This window comes from Rhinatrema bivittatum, chromosome 12 (genome assembly GCF_901001135.1).
Source record: "Rhinatrema bivittatum chromosome 12, aRhiBiv1.1, whole genome shotgun sequence".
NCBI lineage: Eukaryota > Metazoa > Chordata > Amphibia > Gymnophiona > Rhinatrematidae > Rhinatrema > Rhinatrema bivittatum.
In genome coordinates, this window is record NC_042626.1 from 16221607 (window position 1) to 16243096 (window position 21490).

Below are 21490 nucleotides of genomic sequence, written 5' to 3' on the forward strand. Positions count from 1 at the left end.
AAGCAAATCTTTTGGGGTATTCTTTTTCTGTGTATAATTCTCCAGGGTCCTTGGACCTGTTCTTCTCAACATTTTTGCAAGCGACATAACGGAAGGATTATCGGGAAAGGTTTGTCTTTAGACTGATGATACCAGAATCTGTAACAGGGTGGAAGGAGTGGAAAGCATGAGGAGGGATCTAGCAAATCTCAAGGAATGGTCTAAAGGTCTGGCAGCTGAGACTTAATGCTAAAAATCGCAGACTAATGCATTTAGGATGCAGAAACCCAAGGGAAAGGTAGAGTACTGGAGGTGAAATTCTGGGGGTAATTGTATTTGATGATCTTAAGGTGGCCAAACAGGTAGATGAAGTGACGGTAAAAGCCAGCAGCAAGATACAATGCTGCCCTGCATAGGGAGAGGAGTGGTCAGCAGAAAAAGGAGGTGATATTGCCCCTCTGTAGGTCCCTGGTGAGACCTCACTTGGAACACTGAATACAGTTCTGGAGATAAAAGGATGGAAACAGGATGGAGTCAGTCCAGAGTGGTCTTTGTTCTAAAGCATATGGGGATAGACTTAAAGATTGAGATAGGGGAGATATGACAGAGGTATGTAAATATCTCAAAGGTTTCTATGCAGAAGGGGTGAGCCCCTTTCAATGGAAAGGAGGTTCTAGGACGAGAGGTCATGCGATGAGGTTGAAAGTGGGAAGACTCAGGAGTAATCTTAGGAAATATTTCTTTACAGAGAGGGTGGTGGATGTGTGGAACAGCCTCCCCGTGGAAGTGGTGGAGACAAAACAGCATCTGAATTCAAGGAAGCATGGGATAAATACAGGGGGATCTCTGAGGGAGTGACGAGAATTATAATGCTAAATTAATTGGACGGATGGGCAGACTGGATGGGCCATACAATCTATTTCTGCCATCATAGAAACATAGAAATGACAGCAGAAAAGGACCAAATGGGCCATCCATCCTGCCCAGCAAGCTTATGGTAATCGCTGCTGTGCCGTGTAGTTTACCCCACGCGCCCATAAACGTCAGGGCCCTAGCTGGTTGCTGTTTGAATCCAATTCCCCAGGTCCCCTGTGCTTATTAATTCCCCACACTAAGCCTTCCTTGATTACTGGTGAAGCCAATTCCCTGTTATGCTTTACTCTTACAGCAGAGAGCAATGTTCAGGTTGTATCAGCCTCTCAGTTTTATTGCTTAAAGAGTAATAACCACCATGTTATTTCCCCAGACCGTAAAAGTCAGGGCGCGCAGGTGCTGAACAAATCCAATTCCCCTTTGGCACCTGCTCTTGAATCAGAGAAGCAATAATGGAATTGCATCAACCGTATCAAGAGCTGTTCAGGGTAATAACTACCCTGGGGTTAAGTTACCCCATGCACCCTCTTCTTCATTTCCATCCTCTAGCTTTTAGGGATCCACAGTGTTTATCCCATGCCCCTTTGAAATCCCTCACTGTTTTAGTCTTCACCACCTCCTCGGGGAGGGCGTTCCAGGCATCCCCCACCCTCTCCGTGAAGAAACATTTCCCGACGTTGGTTCTGTATGTAACAGCATTATTTGGCCACCAGCCTTTGAGACCGATGAAAAAAAGCTGAGCGTTAAAACCGTGTCTTGGAATTTATCCCGCAGTTCCCTAACCCACAAGCTTAATGCGATAAACTAATGCATTGGAAGTTAAAAAAAAAAAAAGCACACAAAACAGAAAATGGGGGCGAAGAAAAGGCTTACAGGCTTTTGCAATCTCTGTGCAGGAAAAATGGGTGCTCGTGACTGAGCGCCCGCTTTCTTAAAGCGCGTCCAGCCACCTCTCTGGGGCACGCGATGAGTTAAGCAAATGAGCCGCTGCTTTAAAAGGGAGGCAGTAAGGGAAATTGTGCGTCTTTAGTGCCTCCTCAGCATCGGGTGCCCGGGAGACGTGGTTGTGCGTGGGTTTGGAGCACGGACGCTCCTAACCTCACCGCCATCAAGACTTTTTATTTATTTTTTTTTTCACGTTGCTGCTTTCTGTGTTTTCTCTGCCTTAATGTTGGAGGAACCACAGAAAAGCAGTATTTTCTGCTTTCCTGGTCAACTTTTGGGGCTCCTTAAGACTTAATGCCAGTTCTAGAGCTGGCGTTAATTTTTGAGGGTTAAAATGTACGCGTTAGGCACATGGTTATTTTTTTTACAGCGGGAGTACTAGCTCATAGCCTCATCAACATGGCATTTACATGCAATGAGCACTACTAGCTATGCCCTGCGTTGGACGCGCTGGTCCCCTTATTGCATAAGGGGTTATGGACATGTGTCCGAAACATGTGTTCAACTGTGGGTTAACCTGTGCACTAGCCGGAGTGCACGCTGTTGCATTGGCCCATTAGTGCATAGCAGAACATGATTTATGTGCATAAATCATATTTTATATGCAGAAAACATGGTTTCTATACATAAAACATGATGTACATAAAAATTGCTTTCTGCACAGAAAGCATTTGTTATGCACATAAATCATAATTTATGTGCAGGAAACGATCATAAAGCATGTTTTCTGCACATAAAATATGATTTATGCATACAAAAAGTGTTTCAGAAAAGAAAGTATTTTTTCTGGACATAAATCATATTTTATGCATGGAAAATATGCTTTTGTGTGCAAAGAATGTTTTCTGTGTACAAAATCCCAGCTGCAGGTCACAGCACCATAACAGCAGCTTGTGCTCATAGATTAACCTTTGTCCTGGAGCCTTTATTCCCCCTTGCGACTAGGAATTAAGCTGGTTAAGCTAGCGTACTTCGCTGCTTGGGGGGAGGGAATTGATAGCTAATTATTTCATTAGCATGCGCACATTTTTTGTCCACAGAACTCCTTGCTGCATTGGCAGTAAAATTTGCACACAAAAAATGTGTGCAAAGTTACAGGTTTGCATCGGCCTAAAAAATAGCGAGTACCATGCTTAGAGGAAAGTGTTCATAGAAAGTGCAACGCCACCCTCTGCTGGCAACCCTGAATATTGCATGACTGCAAACCGAACAAGGCACACATAGATGCCCCTGTGTAACCAAATGCTGCCAAATCCCATTATTCACCCCCATCTCACTGTCTGACCCCTCACTTCCCTCTCTCAGTAATCCCATTTTCTCCCTTTCTCACTACTCCTGCTCCCCTCTCAACCCCTCAGGGCTTATGGTTATAAAGCAGGACGTGTCTATTCTGTTTCTCTGAGAGTTGCCAGATTCGCTTTAATGCCAGTCCTTACCCAGCTCCAGGGACTCCACACCTGGATGGGGCCGGAGCCAGGGCCACAGTCAGCTCCCGCTCCACTGACCTCAGACACACAGATCGTCAAGACTGACAGCCAGAGGGGGACTGCATGGTCAGACTCCCAGGTCTCAGCTGCCACCGGTGGAGATTTTCTGCCAGGTCACCACACTGACACAGCTCTGCTGCAGCAAAGCATGATCAGAGAATAACCACAAGCAAACATTAGGTAGTATCTTATACACCAATAAGAGGCAGCGGGAGAAGGACAGCACTGCCAACAGCTAGGAGTCGGGACTGGGAGAAGAGTGTCAGACCAGCCATCAGCACTGTAGGACATAATGAGAGCTTTCCTTTTGGGGTTTTGCAAGCTTTTTAAGTTGTAGTGTTCACGATTGAAAATATCTAGAAATATAAAATAAAGTTACACACCCGTGTGATCGGACTTACTGTGTGGGAGCAGAATAGCGATAAATCTCCCAGAGACTACAATCCCTAAGCTGTACCAGTTGATGACTTAGTTCCAGTAAAGTACAGGCCTTACTGGGACTTGTCAGAAGAGACTGGGAAATGTAACACTGCTGCTGCTGTGTGTAGGTCTGTGTTTATGAGATGCATGTGAGTGTGTGAGCGAGGCTGCGTGCATACGTGTGGGCTTCTCTGTGTCAGTATGGCTCACCAGCCTGCCTTCGCCAGGTCAAATCTGTTTCTTCTTTTTAAATTTATAGTTAGCATCTGCAGTTCTGGTTAGTGACACATTCTGCTTCCAGGACCCAGAAAAACTGCCACTCAGTGTCCAAGGGCAAAAGAACTAGCAGTTAGGAGGATAAACCAGACAGTGACCCAGCAACCCGAGCACCCACGAGCTAGCTCTCGGATTCATGGCATCTCCATCAAACCTGTGAGACAAGGGGCTGCAATGGCCACCCTATTCCCCATCACGTGCAGGGCTGGAATTTGCAGAACCCCACCTGTTACCGCACCGCTCTGAATTCACCAGTAAGAAACGATTTCCCAAATACAGGTAAGCCACAGCAAAGTCTCCAGGTGTCTTTAATTGGCTAATATTGTACAAGCAGAGAGAATGCAAAATTACAGCTCAGTGTGATTACTGCAGTCCTCTGGAGCATTCCTGTCCAGGAAGGGGAGACCCCGAGGAGCTCCCACACACTAACGCAAACTGTACTTCCACAAGCTCTGAAAAGAATGACTTCCCACATCAGAGCTTTCTTCTCTTAGACAAGGTGCAGCTGCGGTGCTACTCCACTTGAATGCAGAGAAATAATGGAGACTGAACAAAATGTGATGCAAGATGAGACTGGCTGACTGGACGGACTAGCTTTATAGTTACACACCCTTCCTCAGGCAAAAGAAAAGGAGGACATTGCTTGAAGAGACCTGATGAAGGGAGTGCAATTCCGAAATCTAGTCAAGAATCTAGTAGGGTGGAAGTTCGGCAGCAGTGGACATGGACTTAGCTGTGCGTTTCCTCACCTTTATTTCTCTGTTCTTGATCAGTGTAGTGCTCATCCTGAAGGGGGTCAGAACGTGTCTCGCCGCTGGGGATGCGGGGAATGCCTTCCTTCTTCTTGTGGCAGAGAGCTGGCAGAGCTTCAGCAGCCCTCGGGATGTCACGCATGGCCCCCTGGGGAAGGGCCGGAAACGCAGGCTCCAGCTGGTTACCTGCTTCATCCAAACTGGACGCATCCGGACAGGCTGTATCAGTACAGCTGCCTCCTGATCAGATCCTGCTCAGGGGCTGCTTTAAGGTGTTTGTCAACAGTAAATTGACGCAAAGTGAAAATCTACAGAGAGAGGCCCGGTGCAGCGCTGCAGGCTTCCGACCTCCAAATTCTTCTCGCTTTTCTCTTGCTCCCTGATACCTTTGGGCCAGGGCTCCTCTGGTTATTCACAATGAATATGAGCTGACAAATTTGCCTGTGCATGCGGATTTATATCATGCCCTGAGAACGACAGGTTTGAGAAGCCCCTGACTCCAGAGCTGCACTGAGCCTGGCCCTGAGGACATGGAGCCATCTGATCATTGAATCTCCCCGGGGGAGTCTTTTTAACCTCAGAAAGGTGGACAGACTTGAATCAGACTAAAACTTGCTCAACGGCTGCAAGGTTGCTCAAGGTTAACAGAAGATACAAAATCTGCCGTTTGCTTTCTGGGGTGGGGGCAGTTCTCAGCTGTTCCCAGAAGTGCACTGTTTCCTGTGCCCCCCTCCCCCCACTGTATACAGGGGGAACAGGTGAAATGGCTAATTTCAGGTTACAAAAAAAACCATAGGTGAAAAATGAGGGCGTGGACCGGAGGGAAGGAGGTAAAGCAATGTGTGATTACCTTTACTGCTTGAAAAGAACCGGGATTTTGTTCTAAAAACGCATCATCCCATCAGAATGCATCACTTCAGACAATGATCTGATCCTTTAGTGACCCTGCCCTGTAAAGCAGGGCCAGCCTTACAGTGGGGGAGCTCCCTGCAGCCCTTGTTACCAGAAGTAATTATGAAGGCATTAAGGGCCCTGCAGCTTAAGAATGAGAATTATTACGTTTGTGAGGGGGCGGAGGAATGATGGGGACCTTGGCTGCTCTTTTACCCAAGATGGTGGCATGCAAAGGAGGTGAACCGGCCTGAGGAAGCAGAGAGATCTTGCAGAAGGTCACACTGTGTAGCTGGGCAGACTGGATGGGCTGATCGGTGTTTGTCCGCCGTCATCTGCCAGATTACTATTTCTGGGGGTCCATGCGATACCCCATTCCCCCCCCCCCTGTCCTAACCTGTTACCCGAGACATACTGGAGACTGCCCCACATCCTGGACAGATGGGTGAAGGGGGAGGAGCAGGGGGCAGGCAGGCAGGCCTTACACCTCCCAGCAGACAAGGCTGGACAGCGCACTCCGTCCCCTCCTGCATGCGGCCGGCATCAGGCAAGTCAAGTCAAAGACAACTCCACCGAAGAGGCAAATCCTGCTGCTTGTCCCAGGAAACACCAGCCGGCGAGCCTCTCACGGGCCGGGGTGCATCGCCTGCGCTGGGACGTAAGGAGACGGGGCTGTGAACAAAAAAGGTACAGGAAAACAAAGAGTTAACCGGCCACCCAGATCCCAATGGCCCTCGCCAAAAACTCACAATGAAACCAGAGCGGCGGTCTGCCCCTCCCCCTCCCCCCCATTCTTCCACGCACTCACCGTGGGAAGCTGCGTGCTATCGCGTTTGGCGCCAGTGCGAGCCATCGTTAAACACGGCACCGTTTATCTTTGTCATTTCCATCGTGTACGTTTGCTACGTGATCCACCGTGCGTCGTGGATGCGGGCGGAAAGTTAAATAAATAAATAGCGCATCCCATTTTCGGCCCGGTAAATCGGGTGCAATCTGCATTAAGTAAGGCGCTGCATCGTACGGAGTAGCGCAGCCCGCGAAAACGCCGCACCAGCCTTGCGACCCCGTGATGGTTAAGTCCACCTCAAAAAGGAGCGGTTAACGTTCCCCTTGAGAGTACCATCTGGCTCAGTAAACAGGAGACCTTTCAGAGCCGTTCACCCGGGGGGATTGGCCTGGCGCGTAGACGGCACGGGCTCACACGGCGTCGCGGGCTTTCTGCGCTCACGTCAAGGCAGGAAAAAAAATGAGAAGTTTGCAAAATGCATGCGGGAAGCTTGTAGCCAGCTGACTTGTAGGAGCTTGCAAAGGGACGGAGCCTCTGAAAATGTTCCACAAGCAAGGCAGGGCCAGAGCAGGCATCTGCAGCAGCCCAGCCCTCCCAAACCTCTCTGGGCTTTTCCCCTTTCTTGGAGGAAGCTGGCAAAGCCTCCTCTCACTCCCCGACTCCCAGCCCACATGCAGCCCCTTTTCGGTGCTTTCTGACGGAGAGCTGGGGCTCCGGGGCCAGGGGTTTCCCTCCCCAGCCCGCCCTTGCAGAGATAATAATGTGTCCAGGCCAGCGATCCTGGCCGCAGCTCCCTTTCAGCTGGAACCCAAATCACTTTACAAATAAAATGTATATGGGGGGGGGGCCTGCAGCCAGGGCGGACGCTGCAGCTCAGAAACTGTGCCAGGAACGAGCAGAGGGGGGGGGGACAAATGAATTACTTTCCAGAGCCAGAGGCACAGGCAAATAAAGTGACTTGCTGAAAGTTGCAGAGAATCAGTGACGCAGCAGGAATTAGATCCCAGGGGACGGGGACACACGGACACACACACTGAAGCCAGTGACTCCCTCCTCCTTCAGCTGTGAATACCGAACAAACGCATCCATTCTGCATCCCCAGTGGTAAATGTCACCGTGGAGTATAAAGTGGAAGGCTGGTAAGTGATAGCGCCAGGGATAGGGCAGAAGAAGGATCCCAGTGGAAACACTGTTAAGAGTCTCGTGTCATAAGGACAGCTCCCCCCACCCCCCCCATGATCGCCCCCTCTAAGGCAGGACAGTTACCATGGCTAACGTCTTGCAGTCTGGTCCCGCCGCCCTATCCTGTGACGCTGCGCAAGGGAGAGCAGGGGATCCACAGCAGTGACAGCTGGTGAAGTGCTCAGGCGAGGCCCATCAAGAGCTTCCCTAACATACAGGGAGCGAGGCGAGTATCCGTCCCCCTTACCTGTTGGGTTGTACATAGGAGGGCCGGGTGGGTACACAGGGTACTGTGCAGAAGGGGCACTGGGTGGGTATCCTTCCCCTGTACCCGCTGGGTTGTACATAGGGGGCCCGGGTGGATACACTGCCACTGGTGCATAGCCTGGGTAGGGGGGTGCTGCGCCAGGTTTGGATTCCATCGGATATCCAGGCTGAACAGGGTAGGTGGGTTGACCTGGATATCCCATCATCTGTATTTCCTGACCTATAGAAGAGAGAGAGAGAGAGAGACACATATATACATAGAGAATGAGAATTAAATAAAAGAATACCACTTAGCAAATCCATGATTTCAATGTCAGAGTAGTTTAGTACATAGCTTGTTATCCCATGTACTTTAAAGGGTACTTCCAATGTTAGGACAAAGCTGTGATGTGAATTCAGGGATGTAGCACAATGCTGAGATACAAGGTGGGGGGGGAGTGTTCCAGGGTCAGGATATACCAGCGGTGTGAAAGATGCAGGAATGTGTAACAGGGCTGAGAAAGTGGAGGGGGAGGAGTGCATATGAGGACGTGTAACAGGGCTGAGATACAGGAGGGGAGGAATGGATACAGGGACGTGTAACAGGGCTGAGATACAGGAGGGGTGAATGGATTCAGGGACGTGTAACAGGGCTGAGATACAGGAGGGGAGGAATGGATACAGGGACGTGTAACAGGGCTGAGATACAGGAGGGGTGAATGGATACAGGGACGTGTAACAGGCGGGGTGAATGGATACAGGGACGTGTAACAGGGCCGAGATACAGGAGGGGAGGAATGGATACAGGGACGTGTAACAGGGCTGAGATACAGGAGGGAAGAATGGATACAGGGATGTGTAACAGGGCTGAGAAAGTGGAGGGGGAGGAGTGCATATGAGGATGTGTAACAGGGCTGAGATACAGGAGGGGAGGAATGGATACAGGGATGTGTAACAGGGCTGAGATACAGGAGGGAAGAATGGATACAGGGATGTGTAACAGGCGGGGTGAATGGATACAGGGACATGTAACAGGGCTGAGATACAGGAGGGAGGAATGGATACAGGGACGTGTAACAGGGCTGAGATACAGGAGGGGAGGAATGGATACAGGGACGTGTAACAGGGCTGAGATACAGGAGGGGAGGAATGGATACAGGGACGTTTAACAGGGCTGAGATACAGGAGGGGAGGAATGGATACAGGGACGTGTAACAGGGCTGAGATACAGGAGGGGTGAATGGATTCAGGGATGTGTAACAGGGCGGAGATATAGGAGGGGTGAATGGATGCAGGAATGTGTAACAGGGCTGAGATACAGGCGGGGGAGGAGTGCATATGAGGATGTGTAACAGGGCTGAGATACAGGAGGGGAGGAATGGATACAGGGACGTGTAACAGGGCTGAGATACAGGAGGGAAGAATGGATACAGGGATGTGTAACAGGGCTGAGATACAGGAGGGAAGAATGGATACAGGGATGTGTAACAGGGCTGAGATACAGGAGGGGTGAATGGATTCAGGGATGTGTAACAGGGCGGAGATATAGGAGGGGTGAATGGATACAGGGACGTGTAACAGGGCTGAGATACAGGAGGGGAGGAATGGATACAGGGACGTGTAACAGGGCTGAGATACAGGCGGGGGAGGAATGGATACAGGGACGTGTAACAGGCAGGGTGAATGGATACAGGGACATGTAACAGGGCTGAGATACAGGAGGGGAGGAATGGATACAGGGACGTGTAACAGGGCTGAGATACAGGAGGGGGAGGAATGGATACAGGGACGTGTAACAGGCAGGGTGAATGGATACAGGGACCTGTAACAGGGCTGAGATACAGGAGGGAGGAATGGATACAGGGACGTGTAACAGGGCTGAGATACAGGAGGGGTGAATGGATTCAGGGACGTGTAACAGGGCTGAGATACAGGAGGGGAGGAATGGATACAGGGACGTGTAACAGGGCTGAGATATAGGAGGGGAGGAATGGATACAGGGACGTGTAACAGGGCTGAGATACAGGAGGGAAGAATGGATATAGGGACGTGTAACAGGGCTGAGATACAGGAGGGGTGAATGGATTCAGGGATGTGTAACAGGGCGGAGATATAGGAGGGGTGAATGGATACAGGGACGTGTAACAGGGCTGAGATACAGGAAGGAGGAATGGATACAGGGACGTGTAACAGGGCTGAGATACAGGAGGGGTGAATGGATTCAGGGATGTGTAACAGGGCTGAGATACAGGAAGGAGGAATGGATACAGGGACGTGTAACAGGGCTGAGATACAGGAGGGAAGAATGGATACAGGGACGTGTAACAGGGCTGAGATACAGGAGGGGTGAATGGATTCAGGGATGTGTAACAGGGCTGAGATACAGGAAGGAGGAATGGATACAGGGACGTGTAACAGGGCTGAGATACAGGAAGGAGGAATGGATACAGGGACGTGTAACAGGGCTGAGATACAGGAAGGAGGAATGGATACAAGGACGTGTAACAGGGCTGAGATACAGGAGGGGGAGGAATGGATACAAGGACGTGTAACAGGGCTGAGATACAGGAGGGGGAGGAATGGATACAGGGACCTGTAACAGGGCTGAGATACAGGAGGGGGAGGAATGGATACAAGGACGTGTAACAGGGCTGAGATACAGGAAGGTGAGTGGATAAAGACTATGAGGTACCGCACATTTCTGAGTTTGGATGCTATTCTGAGCCGCAGTATTGAAAGTTGATAGCCTCCCACTGGTCTGACTGCCCCAGACTTAGCTGGCTAACCTTTTTTTGTGCTAAAATGTTAGATGGATAATTTCGGTGTCTGGCAGGGCTGATTACCCTGCTAACATAGCCGGAAAACTTTAAGACTGCCAGAGAGCCGTCCCAAAGTGAGCCCGGTAAACGTATCCGGCTAGAAGTGACATAACTGGGTCTATTCAGCCTTATCCCAGCACAGTTAGCCAGTTCAGTCTATCCGGCCACCTTTTCATGGCAGCTGAGACTGGACCCTTTGAAGTTTATATCTCTACATAATCACTTTTCTAAGCAAGCCAAAAGGGACAGGAGATGGGCAGCACCCGACAGACGAACCGGTTCATGGAGGACAGAGGCACCTGAAGGAGTGGACTCCGTCCTCCTGTCACCTTTGCTACAGCCGACTAACACCACTCTCCCTCTGACGTCCTCTCTCCTTAGCCTGAGAGGAGTCTAATGTGGAGAGAGAATCTCCTCATCTTAAAAAGGGAATTCCCCAGAAAGAGAGCAGGGCAAATATCCAGACAGGGAGTCTCTGAATTCAATGGGGGTGGGGGGCGTCCTCTCCTTTACTCTGCTGGGACAGCGCTCTCTCCCCATCCTGAGGGGGAGTCTCTGGAGTCAACGCTCTCTCCCCATCCTGAGGGGGAGTCTCTGGATTCAATGGGGGTGGGGGTGTCCTCTCCTTTACTCTGCTGGGGCAGCGCTCTCTCCCCATCCTGAGGGGGAGTCTCTGGAGTCATTGGGGGTGGGGGGCGTCCTCTCCTTTACTCTGCTGGGGCAGCGCTCTCTCCCCATCCTGAGGGGGAGTCTCTGGAGTCATTGGGGGTGGGGGGCGTCCTCTTCCTTTACTCTGCTGGGGCAGCGCTCTCTCCTCATCCTGACAGGGAGTCTCTGGATGAGCCCTGCCCTCTCCTCACCCTGGAGGAGGGGGTGCTCTCTCCCCGCCCTCTCCTCACCCTGGAGGAGCGGGTGCTCTCTCCCCGCCCTCTCCTCACCCTGGAGGAGGGGGTGCTCTCTCCCCGCCCTCTCCTCACCCTGGAGGAGGGGGTGCTCTCTCCCCGCCCTCTCCTCACCCTGGAGGAGCGGGTGCTCTCTCCCCGCCCTCTCCTCACCCTGGAGGAGGGGGTGCTCTCTCCCCGCCCTCTGCTCACCCTGGAGGAGGGGGTGCTCTCTCCCCGCCCTCTCCTCACCCTGGAGGAGGGGGTGCTCTCTCCCCGCCCTCTCCTCACCCTGGAGGAGGGGGTGCTCTCTCCCCGCCCTCTCCTCACCCTGAAGGAGGGGGTGCTCTCTCCCCGCCCTCTCCTCACCCTGGAGGAGGGGGTGCTCTCTCCCCGCCCTCTCCTCACCCTGGAGGAGGGGGTGCTCTCTCCCCGCCCTCTCCTCACCCTGGAGGAGGGGGTGCTCTCTCCCCGCCCTCTCCTCACCCTGGAGGAGCGGGTGCTCTCTCCCCGCCCTCTCCTCACCCTGGAGGAGGGGGTGCTCTCTCCCCGCCCTCTCCTCACCCTGAAGGAGGGGGTGCTCTCTCCCCGCCCTCTCCTCACCCTGGAGGAGGGGGTGCTCTCTCCCCGCCCTCTCCTCACCCTGGAGTAGCAGGTGCTCTCTCCCCGCCCTCTCCTCACCCTGGAGGAGGGGGTGCTCTCTCCCCGCCCTCTCCTCACCCTGAAGGAGGGGGTGCTCTCTCCCCGCCCTCTCCTCACCCTGGAGGAGGGGGTGCTCTCTCCCCGCCCTCTCCTCACCCTGGAGGAGGGGGTGCTCTCTCCCCGCCCTCTCCTCACCCTGGAGGAGGGGGTGCTCTCTCCCCGCCCTCTCCTCACCCTGGAGTAGCGGGTGCTCTCTCCCCGCCCTCTCCTCACCCTGGAGGAGGGGGTGCTCTCTCCCCGCCCTCTCCTCACCCTGGAGGAGGGGGTGCTCTCTCCCCGCCCTCTCCTCACCCTGGAGGAGGGGGTGCTCTCTCCCCGCCCTCTCCTCACCCTGGAGGAGGGGGTGCTCTCTCCCCGCCCTCTCCTCACCCTGGAGGAGGGGGTGCTCTCTCCCCGCCCTCTCCTCACCCTGGAGTAGCGGGTGCTCTCTCCCCGCCCTCTCCTCACCCTGGAGGAGGGGGTGCTCTCTCCCCGCCCTCTCCTCACCCTGGAGGAGGGGGTGCTCTCTCCCCGCCCTCTCCTCACCCTGGAGGAGGGGGTGCTCTCTCCCCGCCCTCTCCTCACCCTGGAGGAGGGGGTGCTCTCTCCCCGCCCTCTCCTCACCCTGAAGGAGGGGGTGCTCTCTCCCCGCCCTCTCCTCACCCTGGAGGAGGGGGTGCTCTCTCCCCGCCCTCTCCTCACCCTGGAGGAGGGGGTGCTCTCTCCCCTGCCCTCTCCTCACCCTGGAGGAGGGGGTGCTCTCTCCCCGCCCTCTCCTCACCCTGGAGGAGGGGGTGCTCTCTCCCCGCCCTCTCCTCACCCTGGAGGAGGGGGTGCTCTCTCCCCGCCCTCTCCTCACCCTGGAGGAGCGGGTGCTCTCTCCCCGCCCTCTCCTCACCCTGGAGGAGCGGGTGCTCTCTCCCCGTCCTCTCCTCACCCTGGAGGAGGGGGTGCTCTCTCCCCGTCCTCTCCTCACCCTGGAGGAGCGGGTGCTCTCTCCCCGCCCTCTCCTCACCCTGGAGGAGGGGGTGCTCTCTCCCCGCCCTCTCCTCACCCTGGAGGAGGGGGTGCTCTCTCCCCGCCCCTCTCCTCACCCTGGAGGAGGGGGTGCTCTCTCCCCGCCCTCTCCTCACCCTGGAGGAGGGGGTGCTCTCTCCCCGCCCTCTCCTCACCCTGGAGGAGGGGGTGCTCTCTCCCCGCCCTCTCCTCACCCTGGAGGAGGGGGTGCTCTCTCCCCGCCCTCTCCTCACCCTGGAGGAGGGGGTGCTCTCTCCCCGCCCTCTCCTCACCCTGGAGGAGGGGGTGCTCTCTCCCCGCCCTCTCCTCACCCTGGAGGAGGGGGTGCTCTCTCCCCGCCCTCTCCTCACCCTGGAGGAGGGGGTGCTCTCTCCCCGCCCTCTCCTCACCCTGGAGGAGCGGGTGCTCTCTCCCCGCCCTCTCCTCACCCTGGAGGAGCGGGTGCTCTCTCCCCGTCCTCTCCTCACCCTGGAGGAGGGGGTGCTCTCTCCCCGTCCTCTCCTCACCCTGGAGGAGCGGGTGCTCTCTCCCCCCCCCCTCCTCACCCTGGAGGAGGGGGTGCTCTCTCCCCGCCCTCTCCTCACCCTGGAGGAGCGGGTGCTCTCTCCCCGTCCTCTCCTCACCCTGGAGGAGGGGGTGCTCTCTCCCCGCCCTCTCCTCACCCTGGAGGAGGGGGTGCTCTCTCCCCGCCCTCTCCTCACCCTGGAGGAGGGGGTGCTCTCTCCCCGCCCTCTCCTCACCCTGGAGGAGGGGGTGCTCTCTCCCCGTCCTCTCCTCACCCTGGAGGAGGGGGTGCTCTCTCCCCGCCCTCTCCTCACCCTGGAGGAGCGGGCGCTCTCTCCCCGCCCTCTCCTCACCCTGGAGGAGGGGGTGCTCTCTCCCCGCCCTCTCCTCACCCTGGAGGAGGGGGTGCGCTCTCCCCGCCCTCTCCTCACCCTGGAGGAGGGGGGTGCTCTCTCCCCGCCCTCTCCTCACCCTGGAGGAGGGGGTGCTCTCTCCCCGCCCTCTGCTCACCCTGGCACTGGCTGCTCCTTTGCTGATGCCGCCGCTGGTACAGGTAGCAGCAGGAACACAGGAAGCAGCAGATGGCAACGCCGATGATCGCAATGAAGAGCAGAACAGCAGAAGCCACCCCAGCGATCATCTTCGGACTGAAACAACGAGGAATGGAAAAAAAACAAAAAAACAAATGTTATTTGCTAAAAGTGTTTCTTGGCTCCTGATTGGTAGGTAACAGCTCTGCATAGGGTCAGAAAGTTTCTAGTTTTTTAATTTACATTTTTTTTAATCTCTGTCTGTACAGCAAAATTCAATACAATCACAACATAACAAGAAAGAATACAAAAATAATAAAATCCATTAGCCTGAAAACAGCCAACAGTTACTTCTTAGTTCTACAGACTGTGCCCTTTCTGAGCAGGCAGGTAGGGTCCTTGGTATCCAAAATTTCAACCATTCCTAGTGCAAATTCCCCCCCCCCCCCCCCCCATACCTGACATTCAGACCTGCCTCCTCCAACTCTACCCTAAATGACATCACCTGCAGTGCATCATGGGAGGTGGAGGCTCTTAGAAACCAAGATGGCTTCCTGGCTTTGTTTTATTGGGGGCTTTTTTATGCTTTCTAACCATAAGGCATATTGGAAAGAATTAAATAAAAGAGATCAATGTCTCTCTGTCTGTCTCAAGGCACAACAAGTCTCCAAAAATAAGGGAGGAAATTCAGCAAATTTAGCATGCAGGAATAAAATGGGAATATCTTGGAAAAGTTTGAAAACCAGAATCATTGGGTTAGGATGTTTAAGAGAACCAAACCTCCAAAAAGAAAATATCCCAGTTGCTTTCAGTGGAAAACTGTTACAAACATAAGATATGCCATGCTGAGCCAAGTGGCCAGTGGCCAGTCCAGGTCACCTGGAATTACCCAGCAGATCCTAACAGGGAAGTGAAATGGAGCAATAGCCTAGGGGCTAGAGAAGCAGGCTGTGACCCAGGGAAGCCAGGCTTCAAATCCCTGACACACCGTGTGAGCTTGGGAACATGACTTCACCCTCCATTGCCTCAGGTACAAACTTAGGGCCTCATTTACTAAGCCGTTTTCCCATAAACTTAGTAAATCGGGCCCTTGGATTGTAAGCTCTCTGGGACAGGGAGAAACCTGCAGTAACTGAATGTAATCCCCTTTGAAGTGCCTGAGCAGTCATGAGAGGTAGAATATGAATAGAGAGTCTGTTCCCTGTTACTCACTCCCAGGAGTAAGAGATGGAGACACGCAAGTCTGACTAACATAGTGATGAAGTCAGATAAAGACCGACCAGTCCATCCAGTCTGCCCAGCGAGCTACTCATGGGAATAACTGCTGCTCCGTGCAGCGTACCCCATGCACTGTTCTCTTCCTTACCAATCTCGGGCCTCTAGGGACCTTTTAAATTCATTTACTGTTTCCGTCCTGACGTTGGTTCTGAGTTGTCCCCCCTGGAGTTCCATTTCGTGACCCCTAGTTCTACAGTTTCCGGACCTGTCCTCCAGAACCTCGTCCAAACCCTTTTTAAACTGCACTCTGCTACAGCCTGCAGATCCAGCTCGGGTCCAGCTTCTTGAAAGGGACCGCGAGGGGTGGGAAAGCTTTCAGCCCTGGAATTGACATTGCATTTGGGTGGGTAGGGGTCTTGGGGGGGCTGTCGGCTTGCAATTCCCTTTTAATTTGGCAGTGGAAGGGAGAGGATTGGAGAATGCTGGGTGGCTATATCTTGCCCGGCTACTGTAGCACCTTGATTTGGCTGGAGAAGTTAGGCAAGTAGCCCAGAATTACAGGGCCAACCTGATCCCACCCATTTTAGGAAACCAGTGAAAATTGGTTCCTTACATTAAGGCAATCGTCCCTAGTCAGTTTTTAAGAGGTATCAGTTTAGGTGACTAATTCCTAAATCTGTGGAAGATTGATCCCAATCTTCCTGAGCACTGAGTTGGGAGATTTTTACTGGTGTCCAGACTGCCCTATAAGCAACAAAATACAATGTCTGAGGGAGAGATATCAACACTGAAGCCTGTGATTACTTGCACCAAAAAAAGCTCATAGTGCAGATTACACTATCCAAGTCCATTTCCTCCACTTTCTCTCTCCCTTGACGACTGCTGGTAAGTGCATGCTGCAAACATTGAGAGAGCCCCAAAGCTGCTTTAAGAGGATGCCAGCGCCTTACCACAAGTTTTACAAACCTCTAATTCATCGTGCAATGAATGAACAAATGCTTATAAATCAGTCCCCAAATAACATCCTGTTCTTCATTCCACTGGATCAAATATTGAAAGCAAAGGCTGACATTTCACTTTGCAAGTTCTCAAAGATTTGCAGTGAATGGCTTCAGCTGAGGTACTGTATTGTGGCAGGGAAAACCGATAATATTTCACCTTCTCCTAAAGGTGCATCACATGCAATTTAAGAAGAGCACTGAGCACATTAAGAAAGCACATTCAGGCACGACATCCAGACGTAGGGTAGACTGTATGTAGGATACAGGTGGTATAAGTGATGCGTAAAAATAAGTACGAGTGATGCACACTAACTAGCAAAGTTGTGAGCTAACTGGGTACAGATGCATCTATATAGTTCAGAAGTTAAGCACCAGAAGTGAGGAGATTTCGACATATTTGGGTCGAAAGAGCCCAGAAGTGGGACTTGGGGTCAGAAGTTCATGTAGGCAGGCTAAGGGAAGGCTTGACTAAGCATCCAGGTGCAGTGTTAGAGGTAACTGGTTCCGTGCTTTAGGGTCAGAGAAACCGAGTGCGCGAAGTCTTGTGCGGGTTTGTCTGGCTGGAGCCAGTGAAGGGGAGGGAGAATCGCAGTTATCCTGCTTGTAACTGGAGAAGATGCACAGATTTTGGTCATTTGGATTGCAGGGATTGTTTTGGTCCTGCGGAGGTGACAGGCGCTCTTACGTTAATAAGACTGCCAGCGTTGACCTTTGCTTTGTGTTGCTCACCTGAAAGCCACGCAGTGCTTTTGCTGCCGCTCCGTGATGAGCTGCATCGGGTCTATGCAGCACTGGCGCTGGAAGCAGTTGCCGCAGCAGAAGGAAATAAATTTACAGTCGAAGCCTGAGTGCCAGTTCCCATTCTTGTCCAGGTACCCGAGACAGTCCTCATTGGCGGCCACTAGGGGGCAACAATAAGAAGAAATGTTTATAGCAAGTGCACGAATCCTCAGGACTGGACCAGTCAGGTTTTCCACAGTGCAGAACCATCAAACGGATTCATACATAAAAGGCATTAAAACAAACATCACAGCATCAAAGAAAACATGCAAACACTTATTTGCACACAGAGTATGAAAACTGAGCATCCATTTTCCTAACCCGAGCACAGCCACCTCTCCTGGGCACCCGACGCCATGGACGCGCTCGGGACACGCAATTCCCCCTAGCGCCTCCTTTTTAACACAGCGGCTCATTTCAGTATTACATCGAGCGTCCAAGAGAGGGGGATGGGCGCGCGTTCAAATAAATGTGCATCCAGGTTGGGCGCGCGCTTTTTGCACCCATGATATTGCATTGGCCCCACGGTGAGTGCAGGGGGACCGCGTGAGCTTTTCCGAACGACTTGGCGCTGCCGGTGCTGGATTTGTTTCCAGTCATGCTTTGCTCTTGCAGGGCAGCTTTCAAAGCCATTTATCCAGGCCATTAGCGATTTACAAGGTAAATTGGCCTGACTGAGAATTTATCAGCCTCTGCCTGGCCACCAACACGTACGTGGGGGCTTCCACCTCACCCCTCTAGTCAGATTGCAGGGAGGCATTCCTGGGCGTGGGTTCAGGCACGAGTACATGGGATTTTCAAAAGCACACCCACTATTTTATCACAACCCTCCCCTCCCCCACCCGGAGCTGCCCATACAAAGAGCAGGTGCAACGTACACATTATCCTGGAGAAAATACCCGGGTCACATACACATTATCCTGGAGAAAATACCCGGGTCGTTTCTCTTGGAAAATTAACGTAAATGCAGGAGTACCCGGGTACTTTGCTACTCAGAACTGCTACCTGCCCCCTCCCCCCATAGCTCTGTACATCCTGCCATGCCACGACCCCTCACATCTCAGCATGTGACGAGGTCCCCAGGCTGTCTCTACTTGAGGGGGGGGGGGGGGGGAACACCGCTTCTAAGCTGCTTCCCTTTGAAGACAAACATGCCCTACACCTCTGGCCCTTCCCCTTGAAGGGAGAAAGCCCCTGCAGGTTCCTCGCAAAAGAAAGGCCACCCCAACCTGAACCCGGTCCCCTGCTGGGTTCTTACCAAATCCTGACTCATCTCCCTGCCAAAATCCTCCCTTTTATAACAGGCGACTCGCTCCCTGTACTGGACCTTGTTCCCCATTCTCCACAAAGGGAAACTCTCCCACACAGGACGTCCCCTTAGCACAATACATTGCATTGGGTGAACTAGCCAAACTGAATGCCATCTAGTGGTCACTCATAATATTGCACCCACAGTTAGCAGACGGCCCCCGTTATTCCACCACATCCTCATTTTCCAGAGCTGCGTCCCAGCGGAGGCCCAGGCAGCTTCCCTCACTCAGAATTCTACCCAGGGGTCTCTCAAGTGACGAAAAGGGCGTTTTGGTGGGTGGCCCATTGCACATTCGTTGTGGCTTAAAGAATTGTAAAAGCGGTATATAAACATTTTTAAATTAAATAAATAAATAAATAAGGTAGAAAGAGAAAAGAAAAGCCCTGAAGCCAGGACGGCCCAAGTCACTAGAGGGCAGCACTGAGGAACCCACGGAGATTCAAATCACCTCACTCTGCTCACAAAGCTTCCCCCCACTGTGAAAACATTCTGAGTGGCTTGAATTCCCCCCCCCCCCCCCCCCGTATAACAAATAAACAGGAGGTTGTTTTAGTACATTAGATGAACTGGGGCCAGGAGAGCCAAAGAAGCAGCGTTTATAGGGAGGGTGCCCCATTGCACAACCGCGACAGCACCACCTACCTGGAGGGAAACACGGCCCCTGTCTCCCTCCACTCATCATTGGGTGCCCTCCACTCATCATTGGGTGCCCTCCACTCCCCCAAGCCTGAAGGCTTGGGGGAGTGGAGGGCACCCAATGATTTTGAAGGTGCTCGCTCCTCCTCTCCCGCACCATGATCTCCCTACTACCCCCATCCCTGCACAATCCTCTCCTGCTCTCCCCCCCATCCTCTCTCTCTCACACACACACGCACCCCTGCACATTGTGCGGGGGCTGGGGACAAGACTGGGAATTGGGACGGAGGCAGGGGATCAAAACTGGGGTGGGGGGCAATGACTACTGATGACAACCAAGGCTGGGTTTCAAACGATGGCATCCATAGAGCAAGGACCTCCCTCCTCCCGACAGCAAAGAACAGCAGGGGGAAGTTCCCGTTTTTGTCACCTTCAGAATTTGCTGCCCATGGCATGTGGCCTACGCTGCCTGTGCCTGGCTTGCCACAGTGGACTGGGGCTGCAGCGACAAAACTAGATAGGAAGGGGTAGGGCACAATAGCCCAAGATGGGATTGGGTTCCGATGGAACTGGAAGCTCACAAGATCAGGAGGAAGCTGTTGGGAACATTAAATCCCCATTGAAAACGCTGCTCAGCGCTGTAAGAGCTTCCTGTTCATTAGTGTGGAGCACTGGGCTGGCTTCTAGAACGATACAGAAAGCCATAATGCCCATCGTTTCACGACCCAGATGGGGATCCTGCACAATCTGCTGGGATTTCCTGGGTGCTGCGTATTTGAGGAATGTTAATTTTCTCTCTGGGCATCTGCAGAATGCCAGGCCCTCCGGCTGCCGCACAGGAGAGCTCTGGACATTCCCCGCATCCTCGGTCTGCAATGAGAAATAGCAGAATCCCAGACAATGAGCCCCACTTGTTACCCTCCTCTGCAGGAAGCAGCAGATGCTAATGAATTATTCAAGCCCGCTCCCCGTGTCCGTGTCTCACCTGTCCAAAAAGAAAGCTTTTTAAATAATGAACGCGGAAAGCAAGGCACAGACCCACCCGGTGCTCAGATAACAGATAAACGCGCGCTTGTCAACAGGAACGAAAGGCTCAGCAGCAGCTTTCGCTCGGTCTTCCCCGGCAGGATTATCACAGAGATTTACTATGATCTGTAAGGTGCTTTATAAATATTCCTAAATAAATAACATTCAGACTGTGATAAAAGAAGCCTGAGCTCACAACACTTCAGGCCCTGGCACTGGCAGGCTACAGCTCCCCAGAAACCAAGCCGCTCGGCGCCAGTAGGTTGATAGTGACTGGGTACCGCCCATTAAAGCCACGGGGACGTAAGAGGCCATGGCCTCACTGTCCGGATTGTTACAGGGGTTGATGGTGGAACATGGCGGAGTGGAGGGGGCTGTGCTGCATGACGCACGGGGTCTTGTACGGTCATTGATACAGAGCCAATGAGTAAAACAAAACGGACTTGGATAAGGGCCACACTCCTACAGGCGTTTAGCTGGGATATATTTATTTATTTATTTATTTAAAACATTTCTATACCGGCCTTCATGAATGGGATTCATATCAGGCCGGTTTACATGGAACAGGGGAAACCAGAAGTAAAAATAAAACCGACTAAACATAAATAAGAAAGGTCGAAAATTCAAAGTTACAATAAACAGGGGTATTGAACTTGGGAGCTAGTGTAGCTAGGAATAAGTGAAGTAGGAGTAAGAGCGATAGAGATTAACTAGGTAATTATCAATTAATATGTTATGAAATTAATAGATATTAATTAATAGATAGATAGATAGATCTTAATGATAGATAGATATATCCGGGAATGACCGAGCAGACTGTGGGCCAATGGGTCTTTTTCTGTCATTAAAATGGGTGATGATTTAGAGCTGGCGAGATAAGGGCACAGAGCCCCACCCAGATAAACAGATAAGATCTGTAACCTTCATGGTCCTTCACATATCTCTGCAAACCGTTGCTTTGGTTCTTTGCATTGTACGGGGGCCCACATTTAGGCATAAACAACGTACAGAAATGCCTCCGTGCCATGGAGGTTTTGCCTGCCTTGACTCTCCCGCTGCACCCTCACTTTCCCAGCACAGTGGCTGGACCCTGAGAGGCCCAGCGGCGCGCCATCCCTTGCAGAGGGTTTCCATGGTAACGGAAAACCCACGAGAGAGGAGTGGGCGAGGCTGTCACAGGGTCTATCAGCGTAGGAGGGCTGCCAGGCCCTTCACTGAATTTGCTGCAAGGCAGGGCCAACTGACTC

The 21490-nt window shown here is 52.6% G+C and overlaps 1 protein-coding gene across 1 annotated transcript in view; it reads right to left on the minus strand.

Moving 5' to 3' along the window:
- Positions 1-4254: 4254 nt before the first annotated feature.
- SHISA4 (shisa family member 4) overlaps positions 4255-21490 on the minus strand; it is a 29658-nt gene continuing 12422 nt past the window's right edge. Inside the window, exons 2-5 of the mRNA XM_029573364.1 lie at positions 17219-17390; positions 14251-14387; positions 7840-8079; positions 4255-6295 (exon numbers count right to left, since the gene is read on the minus strand). Coding sequence (XP_029429224.1) covers positions 6249-6295; positions 7840-8079; positions 14251-14387; positions 17219-17390 — 596 coding nt within the window. The 3' untranslated portion in view covers positions 4255-6248. The remainder of the gene's footprint in view (positions 6296-7839; positions 8080-14250; positions 14388-17218; positions 17391-21490) is intronic.